Source organism: Copadichromis virginalis, linkage group LG15, assembly GCF_057382275.1.
Source record: "Copadichromis virginalis isolate Kocher_CV1m ecotype Utaka linkage group LG15, C_Virginalis_male_GT1.1, whole genome shotgun sequence".
NCBI classification, from domain to species: Eukaryota; Metazoa; Chordata; class Actinopteri; order Cichliformes; family Cichlidae; genus Copadichromis; species Copadichromis virginalis.
Window position 1 is genome coordinate 20,033,403 of NC_140632.1, and position 21,819 is coordinate 20,055,221.

General features: G+C 40.8%; 1 protein-coding gene across 1 annotated transcript in view; it reads left to right on the forward strand.

Annotated features, from left to right (window-relative positions):
* man1a1 (mannosidase, alpha, class 1A, member 1) overlaps positions 1 to 21,819 on the forward strand; it is a 162,305-nt gene that overhangs the window by 40,406 nt on the left and 100,080 nt on the right. The window contains exon 2 of the mRNA XM_085432373.1: positions 1,380 to 1,476. Within this exon, the coding sequence (XP_085288499.1) occupies positions 1,380 to 1,476 (97 nt within the window). The remainder of the gene's footprint in view (positions 1 to 1,379; positions 1,477 to 21,819) is intronic.

The following is a 21,819-nucleotide window of genomic DNA, read 5'->3' on the forward strand; positions in this document are numbered from 1 at the left end:
AAAACCTGTGGATGATACAGCACTGACGAGAGCCCTGATTTAAATATCCCTGGTTGTAGTCAATACATGGTTCAGATATCCAGAGACTTCTGAAGCAAAACCTTTTCCATCTGTGGATAATCTCACAGATGCAGAATTTATTTCCCTTAACAGTGACGGGGAGATTAAACAGGCACGATGGTTATGCTATGTTACTCACTGGTCCTGATTATTTTCCCAGAAGGAAAGTTGTTCTTTTATTATAATGGTGTTTCTTGAAATCTTGCGCTGCAGTCTCAGACTTCCTGAACAGAAACTTTTATTGTATGTTTGAAGGGCAAGAATGACAACATGTGCTAACGAGACACATTGTCACCCTCCTATGAAGTTTTTTCCCTGCTGTATTTGTCATGTATTTGTCAGTCATGTGTCCAGATAAGACCGACAAAAACAAATCTCTGAATATCTTTTAAAATTTTGATTGAGGGAACGCCACAACAGATAATGTGATTCATTATATTCATTCATGAAGCTCTAGACCTTTGAGACCGTACCAAATAGAAGGACTTGCCCTAAATATAAAAATCGCTTTAGAAGAGAGCTTTTGGTCAACAAGATGTGACTGAGAGGAAGTAAACCTCTCAGGGTTTCCTAGATGAACCTGTGGAAGGATCATTAAGGTTTGCCTGCAGCTGCCTTTATCCCCAGATAGCTCAGGGCCCCTCGTGCTGTTTGCATTATGCAATAATTTACTGCTGGCTTTAGCTCTGTGTAGCTACAGTTGACCAGAGGCTCCAAAAACCTCCAAACCGCCTGATCAGGGAGTAAATCCTTACACGTGTCCCCACTACCATAACCCTTAACTTTTAAAGTTTAAGGAAATCCTCTATAAATAAAAGACACCTTACTTTAAGTTGAATAAATACACAATGAATAATACTAGCAGGCAGTCCACATTACAGCATTGCCCAAAACAACTCTGACTATGATTTTTTTTTTTTCGAGTATCCATTATTTTTCTCAACCTTCAGTGACGTTAATCTGAAGAACTTTGGGTCTTGGAAAGTTGGCTGATTAAATCAAGACATTGTGCTATGTCAGCTTGAGCAGTGGGAATATCTTTCCGACAACCATTGATTGAATTTGGGGTAGTTGATGTCAGTTGCAGCTCTGTATTTATTCATGCATGTGCTGGATATTTTTTAGGGTAGTTTAGAAACGCATAGTTAAACGTACAGGCTGATTCACCGAGTGAAAAACGAGCCTCATCGCTCGGTTAAAATGATTTGATTCTGTTGTTACGGCTCACAGTTTATTGTCCCGTTTAACTCTCTTCATTTCTCATCTTCTCCTCCTCCCTCTCCCCCCCTCCTACCCCTCCTCTTCCTCTCCCCTGTCAGATGATGAAGCATGCGTGGGACAGCTACAAGCAGTACGCCTGGGGTTCCAACGAGCTCAGGCCTGTCTCCAAGCACGGCCACTCCAGCAATCTATTTGGTGAGTGAAAGACCACGTATGTGTGCACGCCCAAACACACGCACACCCAAACACACACGCACGCACGCGCGATTGATCTCTTGTCCCTGCCACCAGCAGCCTTGGCCTTTAGATTAGCAGCCAAATTGGCCGTCAGTTAGAGTCATCCATCTACACATGCCTCTAAATGTCAACTTTATCATATATTTATATTCTGTTTGTGCTTCTTCCCAGTTGTCAGTGTCTGTGCTCGTAATGAGTACGGTGATGCGGGGTGTTTTATTCTCTCTGTCTTCTTTTTTTTTTGTTTTGTTTTTCCCTCTCCTCGGTTTCACACTTTTGTAACTCTTCTCTGAAAGTCTTAATTGTCTGTCAGCCTTTCAGTTTTGAGGCTAGAATTACCACCTCTTGGTTGAATGTCTCCTCTCAGATCTGTCAAGTTTCAGTTTACATCCATGTCTCTCCACACTTAGAATACATGCAGTGAAGACTTTGAAGCAATTAAATAGGTGGGCACCAGAGATTAGTGTCACCAATTCAATAGCAGACTGAATGTGAAATATGATCCTTTCTGTTCCTTAGTGATAGTGGTAAATAAAGGCCAAAATAATGCTTTATGGCAGTCTCTGACCTTTCTCTTATGAGTCTGCTCAGTTCAGTTTTATTTATATAGTGCCGGTTCACAATAAATATGTCAGACCTACAGTATTAGAGATAAAGCACAAAGAGACAATCACCTCAGACCAGAACTCTGTAATGCCTCTTATTTTTTTCATTTGTATTTAGAAAAAAGACCCAGAGCCAATTTTATCCTATTAGTTTTTGTGCAAAATTTTTACCATAAGTACCATATACATTTTTGAGTTACTGCCAGAAATATTGTCAAAATTCTCACATGTAATCCTGACCTTTGACTATCAAAATCTAATCCAAATGAACACAAAGTAGTACAGTGATAGTAAATGTATTTATATCGCCCCCTTTAAGATTCAGATCACAAGGTCCTTTACATCAAATGCAACCCCAGAAAAAACCCCCAAAACCCCCCCAATGAAACTGAATGTCCCAGCGCCAGTTTAAAAAGATGAGTCTTCAGCTGCTTTCTGCTCGAGTCCGTCGTAGACTGGACGGCAGAGAATTCCTAAAATTGCAAATTCCCTCTAATCTTTAGTTTCTTAGTGTACATTAGTGTACCCTGATCAGACCTAAGAGCTGCTAACATATCGCTGCACAGATCTTGGCTGCGTTTAACTGGACTCAGAAAGACAGTATACTGACAGTATACTGCTACTGATGATAACACATTTAAAAATAGGTATATGATAATATTGCAAACAATCCAGTGGCAACACAGTTATAGTTACATCCTCACTACTAAGTTCATCACAGCTCTCTTCTCTTGATTGATAGCACTTTAAAAACAATTCTTCATTGCAATCTTTCAATAAAAATGGTCATTATCTATACTGTATATTCTTTTAGCCATGCTAGTCATACAATGAAAATCTGAACTGTGACAGCTTTATTAATGTTAAATGGAAGTGAAGCATACATCATTTCTGCAGGTGTTTGTGTGAGCTCTGTCTGTATGCGCCACGATAACTTTAATTAATTGCGACCGATTGAATAAATGGGAGCAGAGACTGTGTTTTTAATTTAAGATCTTTCTCTCTTTTGTCCTAATAACCCCAGGGTGTTTGTTTGGAGTCCTTTAGCTGTGCATATGTAGGTGGTGTATGACGGTTTAGTGTGGGTTTGTATTGTGAGCTTTTGATAAGATGACAGCCCCACGTGACAGAGGTAGCTGAGCCTCTTCTGCTGATAAGGTTTATGCCACGATACTCTCTAGCTTGATCTGGTTTGAAGTTTTCCTGCACTCTTGCATTTTTTTTCTTTAAAAGTTGCCCTCTAATGTCACGGTGCAGTGAAGGCTTTTCATTTTTAATTCCCTCGATAATTTCAAGTAAACTCCCTGTAATTAAGAAAAGAATGAATGTTAAATGGGTGTGTCAGCTGAGTGGAAGGAAACTGAATAATTGAAGTGTTGTTTAAACTGATATAAATTAATTATTTTTTCACTCAGAAGCAGCTGTAAAAGCTGTAAACACAACAGTGACGCGTAGATTTAACATCTAGTGGGTGTTTGTCAGTTTGCCCTCTTCGTTCCTAGGGTGGTGTAAAGCTTTAACAATCAACCTGTATCCCCTCCCGTCAGATCTATCTGTTTTGGGGCAATATTTCCAGTTGTTGGTATATAAAGCGGACTATGTTATGTGGATCCGGTGCATAAGTAGGACACGGCAAAGCTATTGCATGCATTTAGTACTCCTTTTCCTCTGTTTTTATATTTTGAGGTTATTTTCCCTTAATATTGGCTTTAAAAATCAAAGCTAGGAGCAAAAGATGCTAATATACTCTGCTGAGCTGAGACTAACCAGATAGATTACATAAGGAGAAGACATGGCGCTCAAAGATTCCTGACCTGGAATCTATGGGAGGATTCTGCAGCGCAGATGGAGGGAGAAGTCTAACTTCATGTGAAGGTGGATTAAAAAAACAAAACTTTTTAAAACCTTATTTTGGGGGACACTCTGCAAACTTTTGAAGAAGTTTTCATCCGATTCGACTGATTCTATACATGCAGTTTTCAAACCCTGACGACAATTGAAATAAATTTAACTTAACCTAGAAGAAGTGCCTGAGGTAGTTTAATGGCTGCTGGGTTGCCTCTGGAAGGTCTTGTGGGGTAAACTGCAGATTTGGCTTCTCAACTACAGCTGGTTTCATAATATATTGAGAAATTATTCCACTGTTAAAAATGTGAGACAGTGAGAGGGGTTTTAAATTGTAATTGTAATTTCCTATTTGTTTTAAATAAAATAAGTTGTACTTCCTCAGGAATGATATTTTGGCCAACGAGTGCTATTTCTGAATGAAATAAAAACCTGGTACAGTTGTGAATATTACTGCACCACTTGTCCACAACTGTTTTGTTCTGTTGCATTACATTTACAGGAGCTGTGGTTATTTCGTTTTTTTCTGCACACAGTTTTATGCAGAGTATAAAAAATAAAGAAAGTGAGGTTTTCTTGCTCCTTCTAAGCAGAACTTCTGAAATTTTTCTGTTCTATTCTGTTCTATTAGCAAAAAAAGACAACCAGAGATTGGCTCTTATTTAAATATTTGGCCGGAAATATAAATCGTAGCATATCAAATGTAGACTTGGCCCTGTAAGACAGTGTTTTTCATTTTAGATTATGCCACTTTGAGTTTTTGCCTCACAAACCCCCCTCAAAGTCTTTTCCAGTACACAGTCAGGAAGATTCGGAGCTCATTTTTAATGATTGCCTTCTTATGTTTAATGAGGAAATTCAATCAGCTTTGTGTAAATTTCATCTACAGTTTCATTACTGAAATTTATCAAACGTAAACGTAGGACTAGGGAGGAAGCTGCTGTGTGAATATTAATTGTCAGATCACCTCTTAGAGTTGGTCTTTCTACGTGTTTCTCTCTTTCTCTATCCGTCCCTGTGTCTGTGTGATAGAAAAGTAAATAGGTTTTAGTTGGTTGCTCCAGTAGACCCACTTCCATCAGTAAATGAGACAGCTTGGCCCCAGGGCCTTGTCACTGCCTTTTCCAGCTCCTATAGAACATGATGTAGGACGATGATATTAGCCTGACCTGAAATATTATGCAATGAAGCCACACACCTAAGGCTGCTTCCATGATATATATACTCTTACTTGGATTGCTGAGTCAAACTAGCCAGGAGAGGTGTCAATTAGAATGATGACAATGTCCTCTCAAAATCAACAATAAGAGCACAAGAAGTATTACGAGACCTACTCTGTGTTTTCCTCGAGACAGGATTTAAAGGATTATAAATTACTCATGGTTATTCTTTGCCTAATACCACTTAATGTTAATACACTTTAGCGTGTTGCGTAAGCGTGACAACTGTCAGAGGGATAAAAATGAAACTTCCAGCTGCCCGTTTTATTTTGGTGGTGTTCGACTTTCTGGCTCAGAAATTGTCACAGCGGGTTTGAAACCAACGGTGGTTTAAACCTTTCCGATTGTCCCATTTATAATAAATGTTAGGACTGCAACTTTAAATGATTGTAATATTGTTCTGCCTCCAAAATCTTTATTAGCCATCCATAATGTTGTGCATGGTACTGTCAAAGCACAATATAGATCATTGTTCAGGAGTTTAAAAAAAATATACAATAAATTGACATTCTGATCCTTTTTTGTGAGTTGGGCTCATGTGGGTCTAAATATGTGTTTTTGAACAGTGCGATGTCTTGGATAACGCACATTTTATTTCTGTCAAGCTGTTCAGTGGAAGAAGCCTCCAGATGGGGTGGTTCTACTTTGGGGAAAGTTGGATGCGTCTCCTCTGTGGTCACTCCCTGAAGCAACAAAACTCCTTGGTCTCAGACGCCAGCTGTGCTGTCAGCTGTTTCCACTGTATCGAATGTGTTTGGCTGGATGTTGCGGCACTTTTGGGATGTATTGCAGTGCTTTTGTTTGTCCGCGTAAAAATCTTAGTGTACAAAATTTGAAGAGCTTGAAAAAAAGAGGGCAACTGGACTTCTTTGAGTTTTGTGAAGACGTGTCAACTCTCATCCAACCCAAAAGACCAGGCCTCTCGGTCTTCTGGGGACCTTTGATAACACTGTGATGGCTTCTGCAGTCTTTTATGCAGTGGTCTGCTGGGAGGTGGCAGCACAGAGAGGGGCAGGAAAGAACTTGTAGACTGAAGAGGGCCAGCTCTGTCCTGGCCTGTCCCCTAGACTAGACCGCAGAGGAGGAGGGGGGAATGAAGTTTAGCCAACCTAATGTCCATTATGGACAACACCTCTCATCCCTGCATGAGACTGTGGGGAGGCCCTGAGCACCTCCTTCAGCAGCAGATTGTTAGAGCCATGGTGTAGGACAGAGCAATCAGACATAGGATAAACACCTGCTAAAATATGTGTATATATTATAATTCCCACTGCACCTTATGCACTATAAAGAATGTCAGTAACAAGGTTTTAGTCCATTTTTGTGTAAATAGTACAATTTAGATATTGTAAAAATTACTTTTGTATTGTATTTTATTGATTTGGACTTTTAGGAGTTTTTATTTATTGATTTTGTATTGGTTTTTTTTTTATATTATCTCATTCACTGGGTCTTTCTGACCCTTCCACTGCTGTAAAAAGTCTAATTCCTCAGTGTGGGATTAATTAAGTCTATATCTATACCTATCTATCTATAGCAGAAGGTGAAAAGCCTTAAGAGTGTTAACCAAGATAAAATCATAGCCAAAGAGCACTGTAGAGTTGTCTGCACAGATCTCGAACTAACTTATTCAAACACCTGAAAAAGACTGGAGCACAAACTGGAGTGTAATTAATGAGCGAAGGCCAGAAAAAACAATGCAACAATTGCTAACGTGAATCGGCCAACATCGGCTCGGACGTCCATGAGAACGAGCCTGTACAGCACATTAGCACATCCATTCAGCTCACAAAGATGCACTGGAATCACCGGTGCAGTCGCATTCCATTTAGCCAGCTGTGTTATCTCTTCATGCAGTTACTTTTCCAAAGTGGTAAAACCTGCACTGTGTGCAAAGTACAACAGAGGAAATGTAGAGGAATCTCACTGCTGTCAGCCACTTTGCTGCAAGTTTTATTCACATTGATTTCTAAAGATTAATTAGCATAATGTATGAATGTAGCATATTACGGCAGCCTTTTTGGTACAGTTTGCTTATAAATGTACTTTATTTTTCATCTAGGACTTGAATATTGCTGAATTTGAGTGAATACGGAAGGCCGGTTTTGTTTTCATGCAGACATTTGGACAGATTTGAATATGTGAAAGGTTTCTTCTTACATGGCGGTGCATTAAAAACATCAATGAACATTCATGATCTCAATATTTAACTAAGTAACCATGATTATCATTTTTGACGTAACCAAGTATTATTATTATACTTGCACCGCATAATATTTGCAATATGCAGCAAATTTTCCTCCGTTCTTTCAGCAGCTGTATACAAAATGTTTGTAAGAGTTACATGATGCATGGAGGTGCTCGGGATAAACTGGGAATAAGCTGAATTCTATCCCAGGCTGGGAAATTTACCAGTTGCCACATATCCTCCTAAAATATTGGCAGACTACTGTGTTTATATTCTAAGCCCTCTACTTTGGCAGACTACCAACGGTGATTTGGATATTATTTATCAACCAACATTACTAAATCTTTCTTAACCCAAACACTTTAACAAGAAAGAGCCAGAAATAATGAGGCGGATCAGGTCCACTTCTGAGCTTGTATTAGCATATAATTAAATAGCCCTGCCCATGTCTTTCCATTTGTGTAATACAGTTGCTCTCTCCACACAAAGCGTCTTTTAATTTAGGTAGTGTTAAAGGGAAACCAGTATTTAAGACATTTTTGAAAAGGTCAAGATGTTGATGAAGTGACTTGAAATGTGTTGTAGAAAATGGCCTCTTGAACAGAGGACAGCGTAGAGGAGCATCGCAGATTGATTTCATATACTGTTGCAAATGAACTGCTTCAGTTTTGGTTTGAAATTAAAAATGACTTTCAGTAAAAGTCTATTATTATCACATTTAAATGCAGGTTTCCATTAGAATGATTACTGAATTTCACAACATTGACTCTCTAATGTTTTCATCCAGCGTCTAGACTGCAGCAGCGGCTTTTCATCATGGTGCAGCAATTTCAGTCAGAAGCAATATGTCAGCTGCCCACTTTTCAGCACTGATCAATAAATACAAATTGTGCAGCTCTCATATGATCTGCTTAGCTGCGTCTCACAGTGGCATTTTGGATGCCATTTCAATACAACTGTTCAGAGCTGAGTGATTAATTTCATAAATGTGCGCCGCCTCATCTGTCTCAATGTAGGTAACAGTAGTGCTGCTCCGTGGCAGGAATTTCAAGTCACCCTCTTCGCCTTCATCTGTCTTCTCCAGATGTTTTTTTAAATGGTTTTGAAAAAGAACAAAACTGGTGCTTTTGAGCAAATATCTTAAAACATAGCCGAGACTGTTTCAGCTCCTGTCCCATGAGATGCTGTAGATTCAGCGTGTTTGCTAAAATTAAATACAGCCCGAGGCATTGATGGCATCCATCTCTCATCCTGTCATTTCCACTCCAACTCTTCCGCTCGTAGCACTCACCTCAGCTGTCTATAACCAGCTTATTGCGGTAGAGAGTCACCGACAAAGAACAGGTACAGGCAGGCACGTCCAGAGGGAGGGTCACACCCTGTCGTAACTTTGGAGTTCGCTAGAAGGCATAGCAAGCGCACTTCTTTTATTCATCAACTTTCACAATAATTCCCACGATGTTTCGCTGTGGAAAAAAAAGTAGATGTTTCTGATTAGCATCACCTATTTTCATGAGTTTACCTCGTGTGTGTGTGTGTGTGTGTGTTTCTTTTATTAATTATATCTGGCTGAAAAAAGGGCGATCGTGGCTCAAAGAGTTAGTTCGTCCTGTAACCGGAAGGTTGCCGGTTCGAGCCCCGGCTCGGACAGTCTCGGTCGTTGTGTCCTTGGGCAAGACACTTCACCCACTGCCTACTGGTGATGCCCAGAGGGGCCGATGGCACGATATGGCAGCTTCTGTCAGTCTGCCCCAGGGCAGCTGTGGGGAGTGTGAATGTGTGTGAATGTGAGAGTGAATGAATAGTGGAATTGTAAAGCGCTTTGAGGGCCCCGAAAAGCGCTATATAAATGCAATCCATTATTAAAAAGAACCCCATTGGTGGTGAAAATGCCCAACTAGCTTTCCAAAAACTCTCAGTTCCAATTATAGGATTATACATTCCAGGATATTTTTGAGTATTACACAGACACAGACATCTTGTAGCTGTCCTTTAAACTTCCATCATTAAGAGCTTTTTCCCCCCATCCTAATTGTGATGACTAGAATATGGAAAATGTCCCCTGGAAACTGAATTATCGCCTTATTAAGTTTCTCCAGATCATCTAGAGCTCATTTGGATCTGGATTTATCGACCCCAGCCTTCAGCTGTACCCTGACGCCTGTTAGACATCATTGAATTTAATTTAATCTCAGCCCCATTATAAGCCAATTATCCTGAGGTGAGTCTTATACCGGGACATGACCTCAGTGTCTTCAGTGGTAGCAGAGAGCTGGAGTCTGATAGTCATATACGGTATGTTATTATTCTGTATAGTAAAGATCATTTAATGTGATACTGAGCACAGATATGGTGGGTGGATAACAACTTTTTAGGCCACATCTACTCAAAAAAGGGGAAAAAAAACCCGAGTCCCACACAGACTCCTCTGGTTTCTTTTAGAGCGTACAGCAGTGGCTCCAGTAATGATGTTTGTGTTGCTCTGAGTGTCTGTGTGGTTTCCTCTCTTTAATTGACAGCGCTGACAGGCCACTGGTTGTGCTTCACATCCGCCAAACAAGCTAAAGCGAATTGTTTCCCTGTGGCTTGCCTCTCATTTCAACCGAGGCCCAGGACGGGAATGCTCTCATGTGTTCAACCGACAGAAAACTCAAACGGGGAGTGTGTGTTGTTGTTTTTGTTGTTGTTGTTGTTTTCTCCCCGCCCATCTTTTGACTATGCCACATTAAAGGTCATCTCTTCTTGGAGAGCGAGAGTAAAAAAAGCGAAAATTTTTACGTTAAGTGATTGAGTGCGTTATCTGGTCACGTGTATGTGCGTGTGTGTGTGTGTGTCTAAGAGCTACACTGCCATCTGTCTTGCTGGTATAAGCTTTCGGCTGTTTTTGAAAACACCTGAAGATCTGACTTTTTGCAGATGCTGTTAGACAAGGAGATCTAAATCAACACTGGGCTATATGTCTCACAGTACAATTTAGATTTTTTTTTCTCTATCCTCAGCCTGCTCCCCTTTTCTACTCGGGGCTAGCTAATTCACATTGTCCTCTGACAGCCTCTTCAGGTTCGTTATTTGCTGGACAGTTGGATGGATCCATTGCCACAGGCAGTGTGAGGAAGTAAAAGGCTTGTGTGTCTTCTTGTGAGACACACGGGCTTTGCAGTGGGGGTTATCTGCTTGGCCCTGCCTGCAGTGCTTTGAAAGCCCATTGGATGAATGGCAGGGTTTGCCACAGATGCTGCCAGGGTTTTGTGATGGTTGTTTTTCTTTGTGTTGTTTTTCCTTCTTGTCTCCCGTGGCCCTCTACTTCTCGCCAGACCTCTCAATGGCTCAAATGCTTCTTGTAGAGTGATGCTTCAGCTCCTCGTATCAGTTACGTGATAGTAGAAATACCCATTTGGTGTAAGCCTCTTCCTCGACTCATTTGATCCCAAATGCCAGGTTTATGTTGCATTATAAACAGCCGTTATTAGCACTCAGTAGCACAGTGATCACAGAAAGAACAATGGTACTTGTAGTCTCAATTTCCCCTATTTAATGGGCATACGCTTTTAATGAGCTGCTCCCTTTACGGCTCGCCACAGCAAATCATCTGTCTCAATCTCACCCTGTTCCCAGCATTCTCTTCTGTAACACTGCCCTCTTCATGTCCTCTTTCACTATGAATCTTAAGTGATTGTCCTCTTTTCCTCCTGCCTAGCAGCTCCATCTTCTTTCCTCAGTATATCCACATCTCTGCACTTGTCCAAACAAACTCAGCTTTGCCTCTCTGACTCTTATCTCTAAAACTGTTCAACCTAAACTGTTCCTCTAATGGACTCACTTGCAATCCTGTCCATCCTGGTCACTTGCAGTAAAAAATCTTAGCATCTTGAATTCTGCACAATTCTCCATACATCATAGCAGGTCTCCCTAACATCTTGTAAACTTCCTATTTGAGTCTCGCTGCTATCCTTCTGTCACAAATGACCCCCTACACTCGTCTCCACCCACTCTACCCTGCCTCTACTCTCTTCTTCGCATCTCTTGTGTAGTTGTTTTGGATGATTAACCTCAGGTATGTAATACCACAGAAAAACAGTCCACAGAAAAGCACAATAGCTCTCCTTTAGTGGTTAACACATCCACCTGACATGCAAAAGATCCCTGGTTTGCGATCTGTGCCAAATCAAATATGCTGATTCATCTGCTGTGGCGACCCCTTGCAAATAAGGAAGAAGCTTTTATAATAGATCTTTAAGGTTTTACTATAGTCTCTACAATTCTATATACCAGCACATTTTGCTCACCTGGGTTTGATTATTATAGCTTGAAAGCAATTTTCTGTGCCTCTGCTGGTTTTCTGCTCCAGCTGATTTGCTGAGCAGTATTTCCTGTTTCTTTTCTGTGAATGTTATATGAGATTGAGCAAGTCTTTGGCTGCAGTAAGCTTTCTGCCAGAAAAACTGATTTTGGTTGTTGGTTTAAGTCCAGCACAGATGCCTGTTTAGCCCCGGTCTGTTGTACCATTAAATGTCTTCCAGCTGGCTTTTCCACTGGCTTTTAAAAAAACAACAAATATACTTTGCCTTTGACTTCAATGTGCCTTTTGTTTATGACACAAATGAGTCCGAGCAATACAGTTAATTAAACATTAAACTATCTAAATATCTGTTTGGCTGCTCTGTACATCTCATGATGCTTATTAGTATTTTCCCACATTTTATAGATGAACAAGGACATGCTCTGTGGTTCAAATTTGATGGGGTTCACAGAGGAGAAGGTGAAAAAAGAAAGAAATACACCTGCAGTTCAGCATTGTGGGATCACTTCTCTTCATCTCTAACCATAAATAAAAAGGAGAGGAACTTCTTCTGTTTTCAGATCACACCCTGCAATATACAAACTGTCTGATGCAAGGTCGGATGCGAAGAAATATTTTTTAGGATGGACTAAATAATTCCACCTATGCTGTATTAAGCAGAAGGCTACACCACAATAAGGATGATTATATCAGTGCTGAAATGACTTTCAGCCTTGAATGCAGCAGCCTTGTGTAAGAATAGACCTTGGAGATATTTCGGGGATTAAAATGTAATAAGAGGCCAGACTTTCAAGAGCTGGGAGTTTAAACCAAATGTTTACAGGGGACATCAGTTAAGTGAGGCGAGCTGAAAGACGCGGCGTTGAACTGTGCTGATAGTCTGCAGTTACTTAATGTAGCACTGTGTCAGTGATTGTGGGGTCCAGATGGGGCAATAGAGCTGTGTTGGCAATGAGAGAGAGACTTTGTACTTTACTTTTTCATACTTAAAACATTACAGTCTATTCAGTGCGAGAACTGGTTAATAAAGGGCAAAGAACTTACCTTGCTACACTAGCATATAGTGGACATAGATCAAGTAAAACAGCATAAGGCTTGAACATTTGTCTGGTTCATCATTACTTTTTGTAGCTTTATAGGTTGTTTCGTATGTGTAAAATCGATAATAGAAACAGTATTTGTATTGAAAACTAAATAAAATCCCTTGTGTTTAGGCCTGGTGGGTCACTGGGCTCATAATACCCTGACAGAAACCCTCACAGGTCCACAGAGCTGGCTGCCCACAGTGCCAGAGTGATGCCGCACAGCAGCATTTCAAGTCAGAGCTTTTAACAAACCTTTTAAAAGGTTATCTTGCCAGCACTTTTATTTTCTGGGGTTTCACAATCAAATCAGGAATGGCTTCAGGAATCACTGCATTAGTTTGCATGACAGACTTTAATCTTTAATCATACTTTATATATATCATATATTTTTTTTATATATTAGCTGCAGGGCAGTAGAACTCAAACTCACACATCAGATGTTCCAACATAACATCCATGATCGCATGTGATGCTGTGTGTATGCACTGCAGCCAGGAACCTCTGGTTTCTCTTTCCTCCCACCCTATACCCTCTTACAGCCCTGCTGTGTTGCTAGCAAGGCTAAAAATAATGTCAAGTCATGAAGGCTTATGTTTTTGGTGTCTTTCTATTTCCAGACAAGTCATTTAGTTGGTTATATAGTTTGACATTGAGTCCTGGGCTGCAGCTTCGGCTTCCACACAGCACTGTGTGTGTCTAAATCAGATATTCAATCTCGATAATTGAAATGGATGGAGTAATTCTGGTGTGGCCTTCCCTCAGGTTTTTGGGGTGGGTGGGTTGGTGTGTGTGTGTGTGTGGGAGGAGGAGGGGGATAGAGTTGTATTTGGTGTTGTCTGAAATGATGTAGATCACGCTCTGCACAGAGGTGGGTGGGGCGCAGATAAGGGAGCACTGCTGCAGCTGAAATCGGGGTATCCATCACGCCGATGGACACCCCTTGCAGCCCCGTGTTGTAAGAACTCATCTCCTGAGCCTTTGTTATAGAACCTGGAGCCTGCCTCCACATTAATTAATCACACACACAAAGACACACACTCATGCAGCTCAACAGCAAGCCGTCTCACCTGGGCTTTGCACGCCCGCAAGGCCTAGAACAACGAACACAACGTGAGCGAACACACACAAACACACACACACACACACACGTTTCCTCAAGTCTGTCTGATACCTGGAAGTTCTCAGGCCTGAATTAAAGAAGTGGCCAAACAAAATTTACTGTGCTTGGTGTTATCACAGCTTTCCTTTAAATCCCTCCTTTCTGTATCAGCATCGCAGTTTTCAACACACACACACGCACACAAATGAAGGATGGAAATGCCTTTCACTGTAACCTTGACAAAATGTGTTGATGCTCGAGTATCTGGCAGCTGAAGTCAAGAGGTTAATGTACTTTGGGATGTGTGTGTGTGTGTGTGTGTGTGTGTGTGTGTGTGTGTGTGTGTGTGTGTGTGTGTGTGTGTGTGTGTGTGCGCGTGCACACACGCACATGCTTTTTGCCTACGATAACATGATTAGCCAAAGGCTTAGCCATCACTTTTCCTCCCCTCCCCTCTGCGACCACCCAGAAAACTCTGTGTAGACTCAACGTTGACATGCTAGTTGGGGCTAAATGGGATCACCAGCAGGGCTGCGGGTGTTCAGATCAGGATCAAATTGCAGGATTAGGGATCAGCCCTGGAGTTTGCATTACATTAACATTAGGATATGGGACACGTTGTATCTCGGAAACATTGTTTTGCTGAAAAAAGGCAGTGAGCTGAGGAGAAAAATTCAGAAAAGGATTTTTTTTAAAGACTGAATTTTCATAATATGAAAGCAGTCTTCAGGTCTGTGACACTTTGGCTGCTGTCAGTCTGTAGAAGGCCGAGGCTGCTATTTTTGAGGCGAAGCTGCTGAGTCAGGGTGTTTTTTCCGATATTCATTTATCTCTACTGGTAAATCTGGATGTGTTTCTGCTGGGTGCTCGTTTATATGTATGAAAGTTTTAAAAAGTAGGTAATCTGGTTTGGATGATGATATAGAACCGATGCTTCTCATGTGAAGCAATTGGCACCTAAGGCTGCTCGATCACAGCAGCACACTATCACAGGTAATTGCTGTATTATCAGAGACAGATTGTATGTAACTCCCAACTTGACCCAAGTCAGTCACAGGGCGGTCTCCACCCGGAAAACCACCAAACTTTGCTTTAAAAAAAAAAAACCAAAACAATTTATTTTTTATTTAAGTGGATTTCTCAGAATTTTAGTAAGCGAAGTGAACTAAAAACTAACTAAATGAAAAATATAATAATAATATGAGCTGAATTAAACATGCCTCGGTGGGGTGGTGGTGGGACTTAAATGAAGGTGTAAAACTAAAGAAAAGGAATGAAGATAATTATTGCAAAACATAATGAGGCACAATTATTTCATCAGGATTATCTCGTTTTAATAATCAGTAACTGTGCAGCATGCTGTTCCCTGGCAGTTCTCATTTACTTTTGAACATATAAGTTAATTGTTTTTGAGTCGTTGATTTATTTCTAAACGCAAAGGAGGTAACATGCAGCGAAGGTTTGTGTTCCAGATTTGACCTGGGTTGTTAGGGTTATATTTCGTTAGTTATATTTCTGGCTGCTGGCATTGCGTCATTGCATAAATCACTTACTTTCTAACTGCTCCGGGGTGTTCATTAACACTCCACATGCACCGTGAACTTAATTTTACCTGAAGGGAAAAGTAATTATTTCAGGCTGTGCTGTGGAGGTGTGGGCTCAAGCTGGGCTTTTGTCCTCCTCGAAATGATCAAAAATGCAGCAAATTGTGACTTTAAAACAAATTTACATAACATATAAAGATTTATTCAAGAGAACTGTACTTCCCCTCTGCTGCTGTTTTCATTCAGCCTTGCGAGTCTGCATGCATACTGTATAACGACAGTTTAGTTTCTTTGCTGAAACCTGTGGTGATGATCAATTAATCAGATGGCAATTGCAATTATGATTCTGGGCTCCTAACAATCATAAAAACAAGATAACTGGGATACAATAATTACTTTTTTTGGAGTCATTCTACTCAGTTGACTAATCAATCAATTTTACATGCAACCATTTCCTTTACAGTACCTTTTGCCACTTCTTAAAAGCCCCTGACTTTTTCCCTCCTATTTACTTGTGTTTTTTGTTTTTTTTACATTTGAATGATATTTAAAGCTCAAAAAACACACAAGGTTTGCCTTAACAGTGCATCAGATTTTGAGGTCCTCGGTGGAAGGACAAAGCCGTTGTTTTTCCAGTGCAATTCAAGGGGAAAGTTGACACCGTGGAGTAAAAATCTTCAGGCCAAAAGGCACCACAGATTGAGTCAAATTTTATGTGACCTGTAGTTCTAGAGCTGACTTTATTTTGTGAGGGCACATTTGCTTCACAGGGCTGCTGTGATATAATCTGCTGCTCCACGCTGGGGTTGGATTGTGCACAACAATGAGCTCTGAATAAGTGTGAAAGGCAGACGCGAAAGCTTCATCGAGGAGTTCAGTGTGACCCAGAGCTGGAGGGCACAGCTGGCTGTTGAGGTCACGCTTTGTGTTCAGTGTGTTGATGATGTAATCCACATGACACATACTCCAGCAAGAGGCCGAACATGTATGTAGATGTTGCATTATCTTTTTCACTTAAAATATAATATTTTAGTTCAAGTGATGAGTTTGAAAATGGAACGCTTTTCATAGCCTAATAAATTACTACTCTAGTCATACTATCTAGTCCACAAACTCTGGCATTACTGCTCTACTTTTCAGGCCCAGATGTTGCAAAGCTAAATGTGACATTTTGGCCCTTTTTTCTCAGCTAGGATTACGCTACCTCATAGTTGTCTGCTCAACAGAGCGATGTTTCTTTTGTTTTCATCAAAAGTTGAAGTTGTTGCAAAGTTGTTCATCTTTCCATACTTTTCTGTTTGAATGAACAGATTTTTTTGCACATCTATACAGGGAGTGCAGAATTATTAGGCAAATGAGTATTTTGTCCACATCATCCTCTTCATGCATGTTGTCTTACTCCAAGCTGTATAGGCTCGAAAGCCTACTACCAATTAAGCATATTAGGTGATGTGCATCTCTGTAATGAGAAGGGGTGTGGTCTAATGACATCAACACCCTATATCAGGTGTGCATTATTATTAGGCAACGTCCTTTCCTTTGGCAAAATGGGTCAAAAGAAGGACTTGACAGGCTCAGAAAAGTCAAAAATAGTGAGATATCTTGCAGAGGGATGCAGCAGTCTCAAAATTGCAAAGCTTCTGAAGCGTGATCATCGAACAATCAAGCGTTTCATTCAAGATAGCCAACAGGGTCGCAAGAAGTGTGTGGAAAAACCAAGGCGCAAAATAACTGCCCATGAACTGAGAAGAGTCAAGCGTGCAGCTGCCAAGATGCCACTTGCCACCAGTTTGGCCATATTTCAGAGCTGCAACATCACTGGAGTGCCCAAAAGCACAAGGTGTGCAATACTCAGAGACATGGCCAAGGTAAGAAAGGCTGAAAGACGACCACCACTGAACAAGACACACAAGCTGAAACGTCAAGACTGGGCCAAGAAATATCTCAAGACTGGTTTTTCTAAGGTTTTATGGACTGATGAAATGAGAGTGAGTCTTGATGGGCCAGATGGATGGGCCCGTGGCTGGATTGGTAAAGGGCAGAGAGCTCCAGTCCGACTCAGACGCCAGCAAGGTGGAGGTGGAGTACTGGTTTGGGCTGGTATCATCAAAGATGAGCTTGTGGGGCCTTTTCGGGTTGAGGATGGAGTCAAGCTCAACTCCCAGTCCTACTGCCAGTTTCTGGAAGACACCTTCTTCAAGCAGTGGTACAGGAAGAAGTCTGCATCCTTCAAGAAAAACATGATTTTCATGCAGGACAATGCTCCATCACACGCGTCCAAGTACTCCACAGTGTGGCTGGCAAGAAAGGGTATAAAAGAAGAAAAACTAATGACATGGCCACCTTGTTCACCTGATCTGAACCCCATTGAGAACCTGTGGTCCATCATCAAATGTGAGATTTACAAGGAGGGAAAACAGTACACCTCTCTGAACAGTGTCTGGGAGGCTGTGGTTGCTGCTGCACGCAATGTTGATGGTGAACAGATCAAAACACTGACAGAATCCATGGATGGCAGGCTTTTGAGTGTCCTTGCAAAGAAAGGTGGCTATATTGGTCTCTGATTTGTTTTTGTTTTGTTTTTGAATGTCAGAAATGTATATTTGTGAATGTGGAGATGTTATATTGGTTTCACTGGTAAAAAATAAATAATCGAAATGGGTATATATTTGTTTTTTGTTAAGTTGCCTAATAATTATGCACAGTAATAGTCACCTGCACACACAGATATCCCCCTAAAATAGCTAAAACTAAAAACAAACTAAAAACTACTTCCAAAAACATTCAGCTTTGATATTAATGAGTTTTTTGGGTTCATTGAGAACATGGTTGTTGTTCAATAATAAAATTATTCCTCAAAAATACAACTTGCCTAATAATTCTGCACTCCCTGTACTTGTTGCCATTGTCACGTGGACGACCCATCGCTAGAAATGAAAGCCTATACTTTCCTACACTATTAGCACATCTTAAGGTTTTCACCTTGTTTTTTTTTATCATTCGGACTTTCATGTTATCCCACACAGATATAGAAAAAATACAAATTAGGAATATACTGTATACAGAAATAGGAATAGCTGCATGGCAACATGTGTGCAACATGTGTATGCAGTATAAATGCAAATGTACTAACATGTGAAGTAATGGGTTATAAATATGTGAAGATATTAGAATATTTTTCTATAATGCTTGGAAATGGATGTAAATGGATTCATGTTGACCGCAAACTGAATAAGCAAGATTTGTGTGTGTGTGTGTGTGTGTGTGTGTGTGTGTGTGTGTGTGTGTGTGTGTGTGTGTGTGTGTGTGTATGCGTCAGTGAGAGAGCAACCACACATTTGTCAATCTCCCTAACTAGCTCAGTCACTCATGCACACACCCACATCACAGATTACAGCTCTGACTTTGCTGCCTGATTGTGTGAAGTGAAGGTTATTTTGTTCTGAATAAGCAAACAATGCATCACTCTCCTGTCCAGCACTCACATCCGCTCACACGGTGCGACAGTGTAGGAAGGGAAGGATTCAGTTGGTGTTACTGAGTGGTAGAGCACATTCAAAGTTTTCAACTTGGTTAATTATTATGCTGTTAACACTGAATTTCTCCTCCATGTGCGGGTCTGTGTGAGTGGAGGATTAGTGCGGCCTTTACAGGTGACGGATAACGATGCCTTCAAAGTGTGCTGCTTTCTTTTTTACTTCATCCATCATTCTATTTTTTGCTTTTTTTCTGTTAGATTAAGGAGGAGGGGGGTAAGAGGTGAATGAGGACACAAAGGAAAAAAGAAAACAAGGTGGTGAAACTCTTTAAAACGTGAAGTTAAACACATTGAAGAAGGAGAACGGATTGATGGATGCCTCAATAAAAGACAAGTGGGTGTTCGAAGAGGAGCAACTGGATGGATGATTCACAGGGACAGAAGGATACTGTTGGTTAATGACTTTTGGACCTTCACACTCCCATTTTTCTGTCATCCCTCTCCCATTTATTCTTATTCTCTGTCTTAGTACAGAAGGGTAATCATTCTTGTCTTTGCAGGACACTGGCTCTTTCATTTTTCATTTTTCCGTCCATTTCTCTCTCAATCTTGCTGGGCTCTATAGGTTATCTCAGTCTTCTAGTAGCATTTGGTAACATCAGCAAAAGTGAACAGGAACTTTAAATTCTGATTTTCACATGACAACAACTTATTGGAGCCAACCTTCATGGGTAGATAAATCTCAGGACTGTTGGTTGGTGAAGTTTGAAAATTACAGTGAAGGTATTGGGGGAAAAAAGGACCTACCAGCTTTGAAGCCTCACTTTTGGTGCTTTAACTTTTCTCACCATTGCAGAAATGTTGTTAATTTGCACTGTTTTAAATAGCCAGCAAGGCTCAACTTTCATGTTGCAAAGACTTGTAGTTGTAGTGAAATGTATGGGAAAAGAATGGCTTTGGTTCCTTTATTCTCTGTAAATAATTTTCTGTCAGCCGTCAACAGAGGTGTGGTCACTGATGAGCAACCAGTCAATCCCAGCCAGACTTTAATGAGCGGATGTGACGGCTAGCAAACGGTTGGACAACATCCTTCTGTCACTCAAAGGAGGCACAACTTTAATAATACAAATTTTATGTTTCAGTACAGTTTTATTATTTACCCCTGACACTGCTACGAAGGGATAAATTAGCCATAGAGACCAAAATCATATCTGTACCGAGCTGTTAACACGTTTATGTTTATGGCATTTTAACGTCAGAATTTTTGGACGTTGACTTACTTTTAGAGCCTGCATCAAGTGGTCATTAGAAAAACTGCAGCTTTTGGCCTTTAGAAACAAGCAGCAACCTTCTGGAAGTGGAAATATAAAGCCAGTGTTGCAGTTATTCTAAATCCCATTATGGCTTTTTCCAAAACAGAATCAATCCCCATGAACTCCTGTGGTAAAACTCTAGACTAAACACCTTTAAAACGCAGGTTTTGGAAATGTTGGTTTAATTTTTCAGTCCCAGAGATTACCGCTCGCCTAACTTGAATCTCTCAACAAAGCGTGGACAGTCCATTTGCAAATGCAAATAAATCCATGTAGAATAATGTGTGGAGTTGTGCTGCATACATTTAGTCTTTGTTCCCCTTCCTGTCCCTTTTATCCCAAAGGGGATAAAAAGTTCAACATATAACTTTCGTCAAATAAATCCATCTTTATCCTTTTCACCTTGACATGCAGATAACAGTTTCAAGCTAAAGCCAGAAGGCAGACGTGATAACCACAAAAATCAGAAGCAATAGAGTAAATAAAAAATATAAGTTAAGGAGACAAAGACACTGAGAGACGGTGCTGAAAAGAGCCTTCACCAATAAAATACTTGACATGTTTGTATGCAGCATTTTTCTGCCAACTTGCATGCAGACTTAGCTTGTTGCTGTGGGCAATAACAGCAACGAGCCCAGAACTATTTGTGGATACGTGGAGAGAAATTTTGACTAATGTAAGAATTCCCCCATGGCGACAAGCCCACTGCCTACAGCAAATATCAGAAGGCCTGCCCTCCCCCTATACTGCTCCATCTTCATAGCAGCATCGCTGTGGTTCTCCTCCTCCTCCACTACCACTCGTGTTTTACAGAGGCATCAAAGACTCTGCCCTCTGCTGAGCCATCTGCTTCCTTACTATGTGCACAGTCGCTAACAGAAACAAAATCCTCAGCAGCGCACACATCACCTCCAAGATCATCAGACTTTGCTTTCTCAACCTCACAGACCTCCGCCGGATCTCATCACGGCTTTTTTTCTGTGTGTGTGTGTGTGTGTGTGTGTGTGTGTGTGTGTGTGTGTGTGTGTGTGTGTGTGTGTGTGTGTGTGTGTGTGTGTGTGTGTGTGTGAAATCCCATCTGGACATTGACACAAATCCTGGATCTAATAAAGGGAAGGGAGAGAAGGGGGAGCTGATTTTAGCAGATTCTTGGCATTGTGACCCTGCACAAGCTGTCAAACTAACATCACAGATCTTAAAGCCCCAATACATCTGTGCACTCTCTGGAAAGAACAAAAAGACAAGTGTTCTTCATTTTATGAGGCATCAATCAATGAGCAGGAACGTAAGGTCGTAGCTAGCTGCTATTTTTTATTACTGATCAACCTGCCAGCTATGTATGTTGGCATTTGCAGGGTTTATCTGCACTCAGAAAGCAGTCTGTTATTTTATATAAGGTTGATCATGCTCACACTTGAAATCTTTGGAGGGGACTTCAAGTGTGAGCATGATCGACCTTATATACAATAAAGGACTTTTTGGGAGTGATGGGGTGGAGTACACCCAGGACAGGGTAACCACTGGCAGTCACTAGAAAGTCTAGAAACCATTACGTTCCTCACAAATACTTTCCGTTTCAGTGTTTTCGTATGTGGCATTAGTATTCTGGGCACTGTTTTGCCAT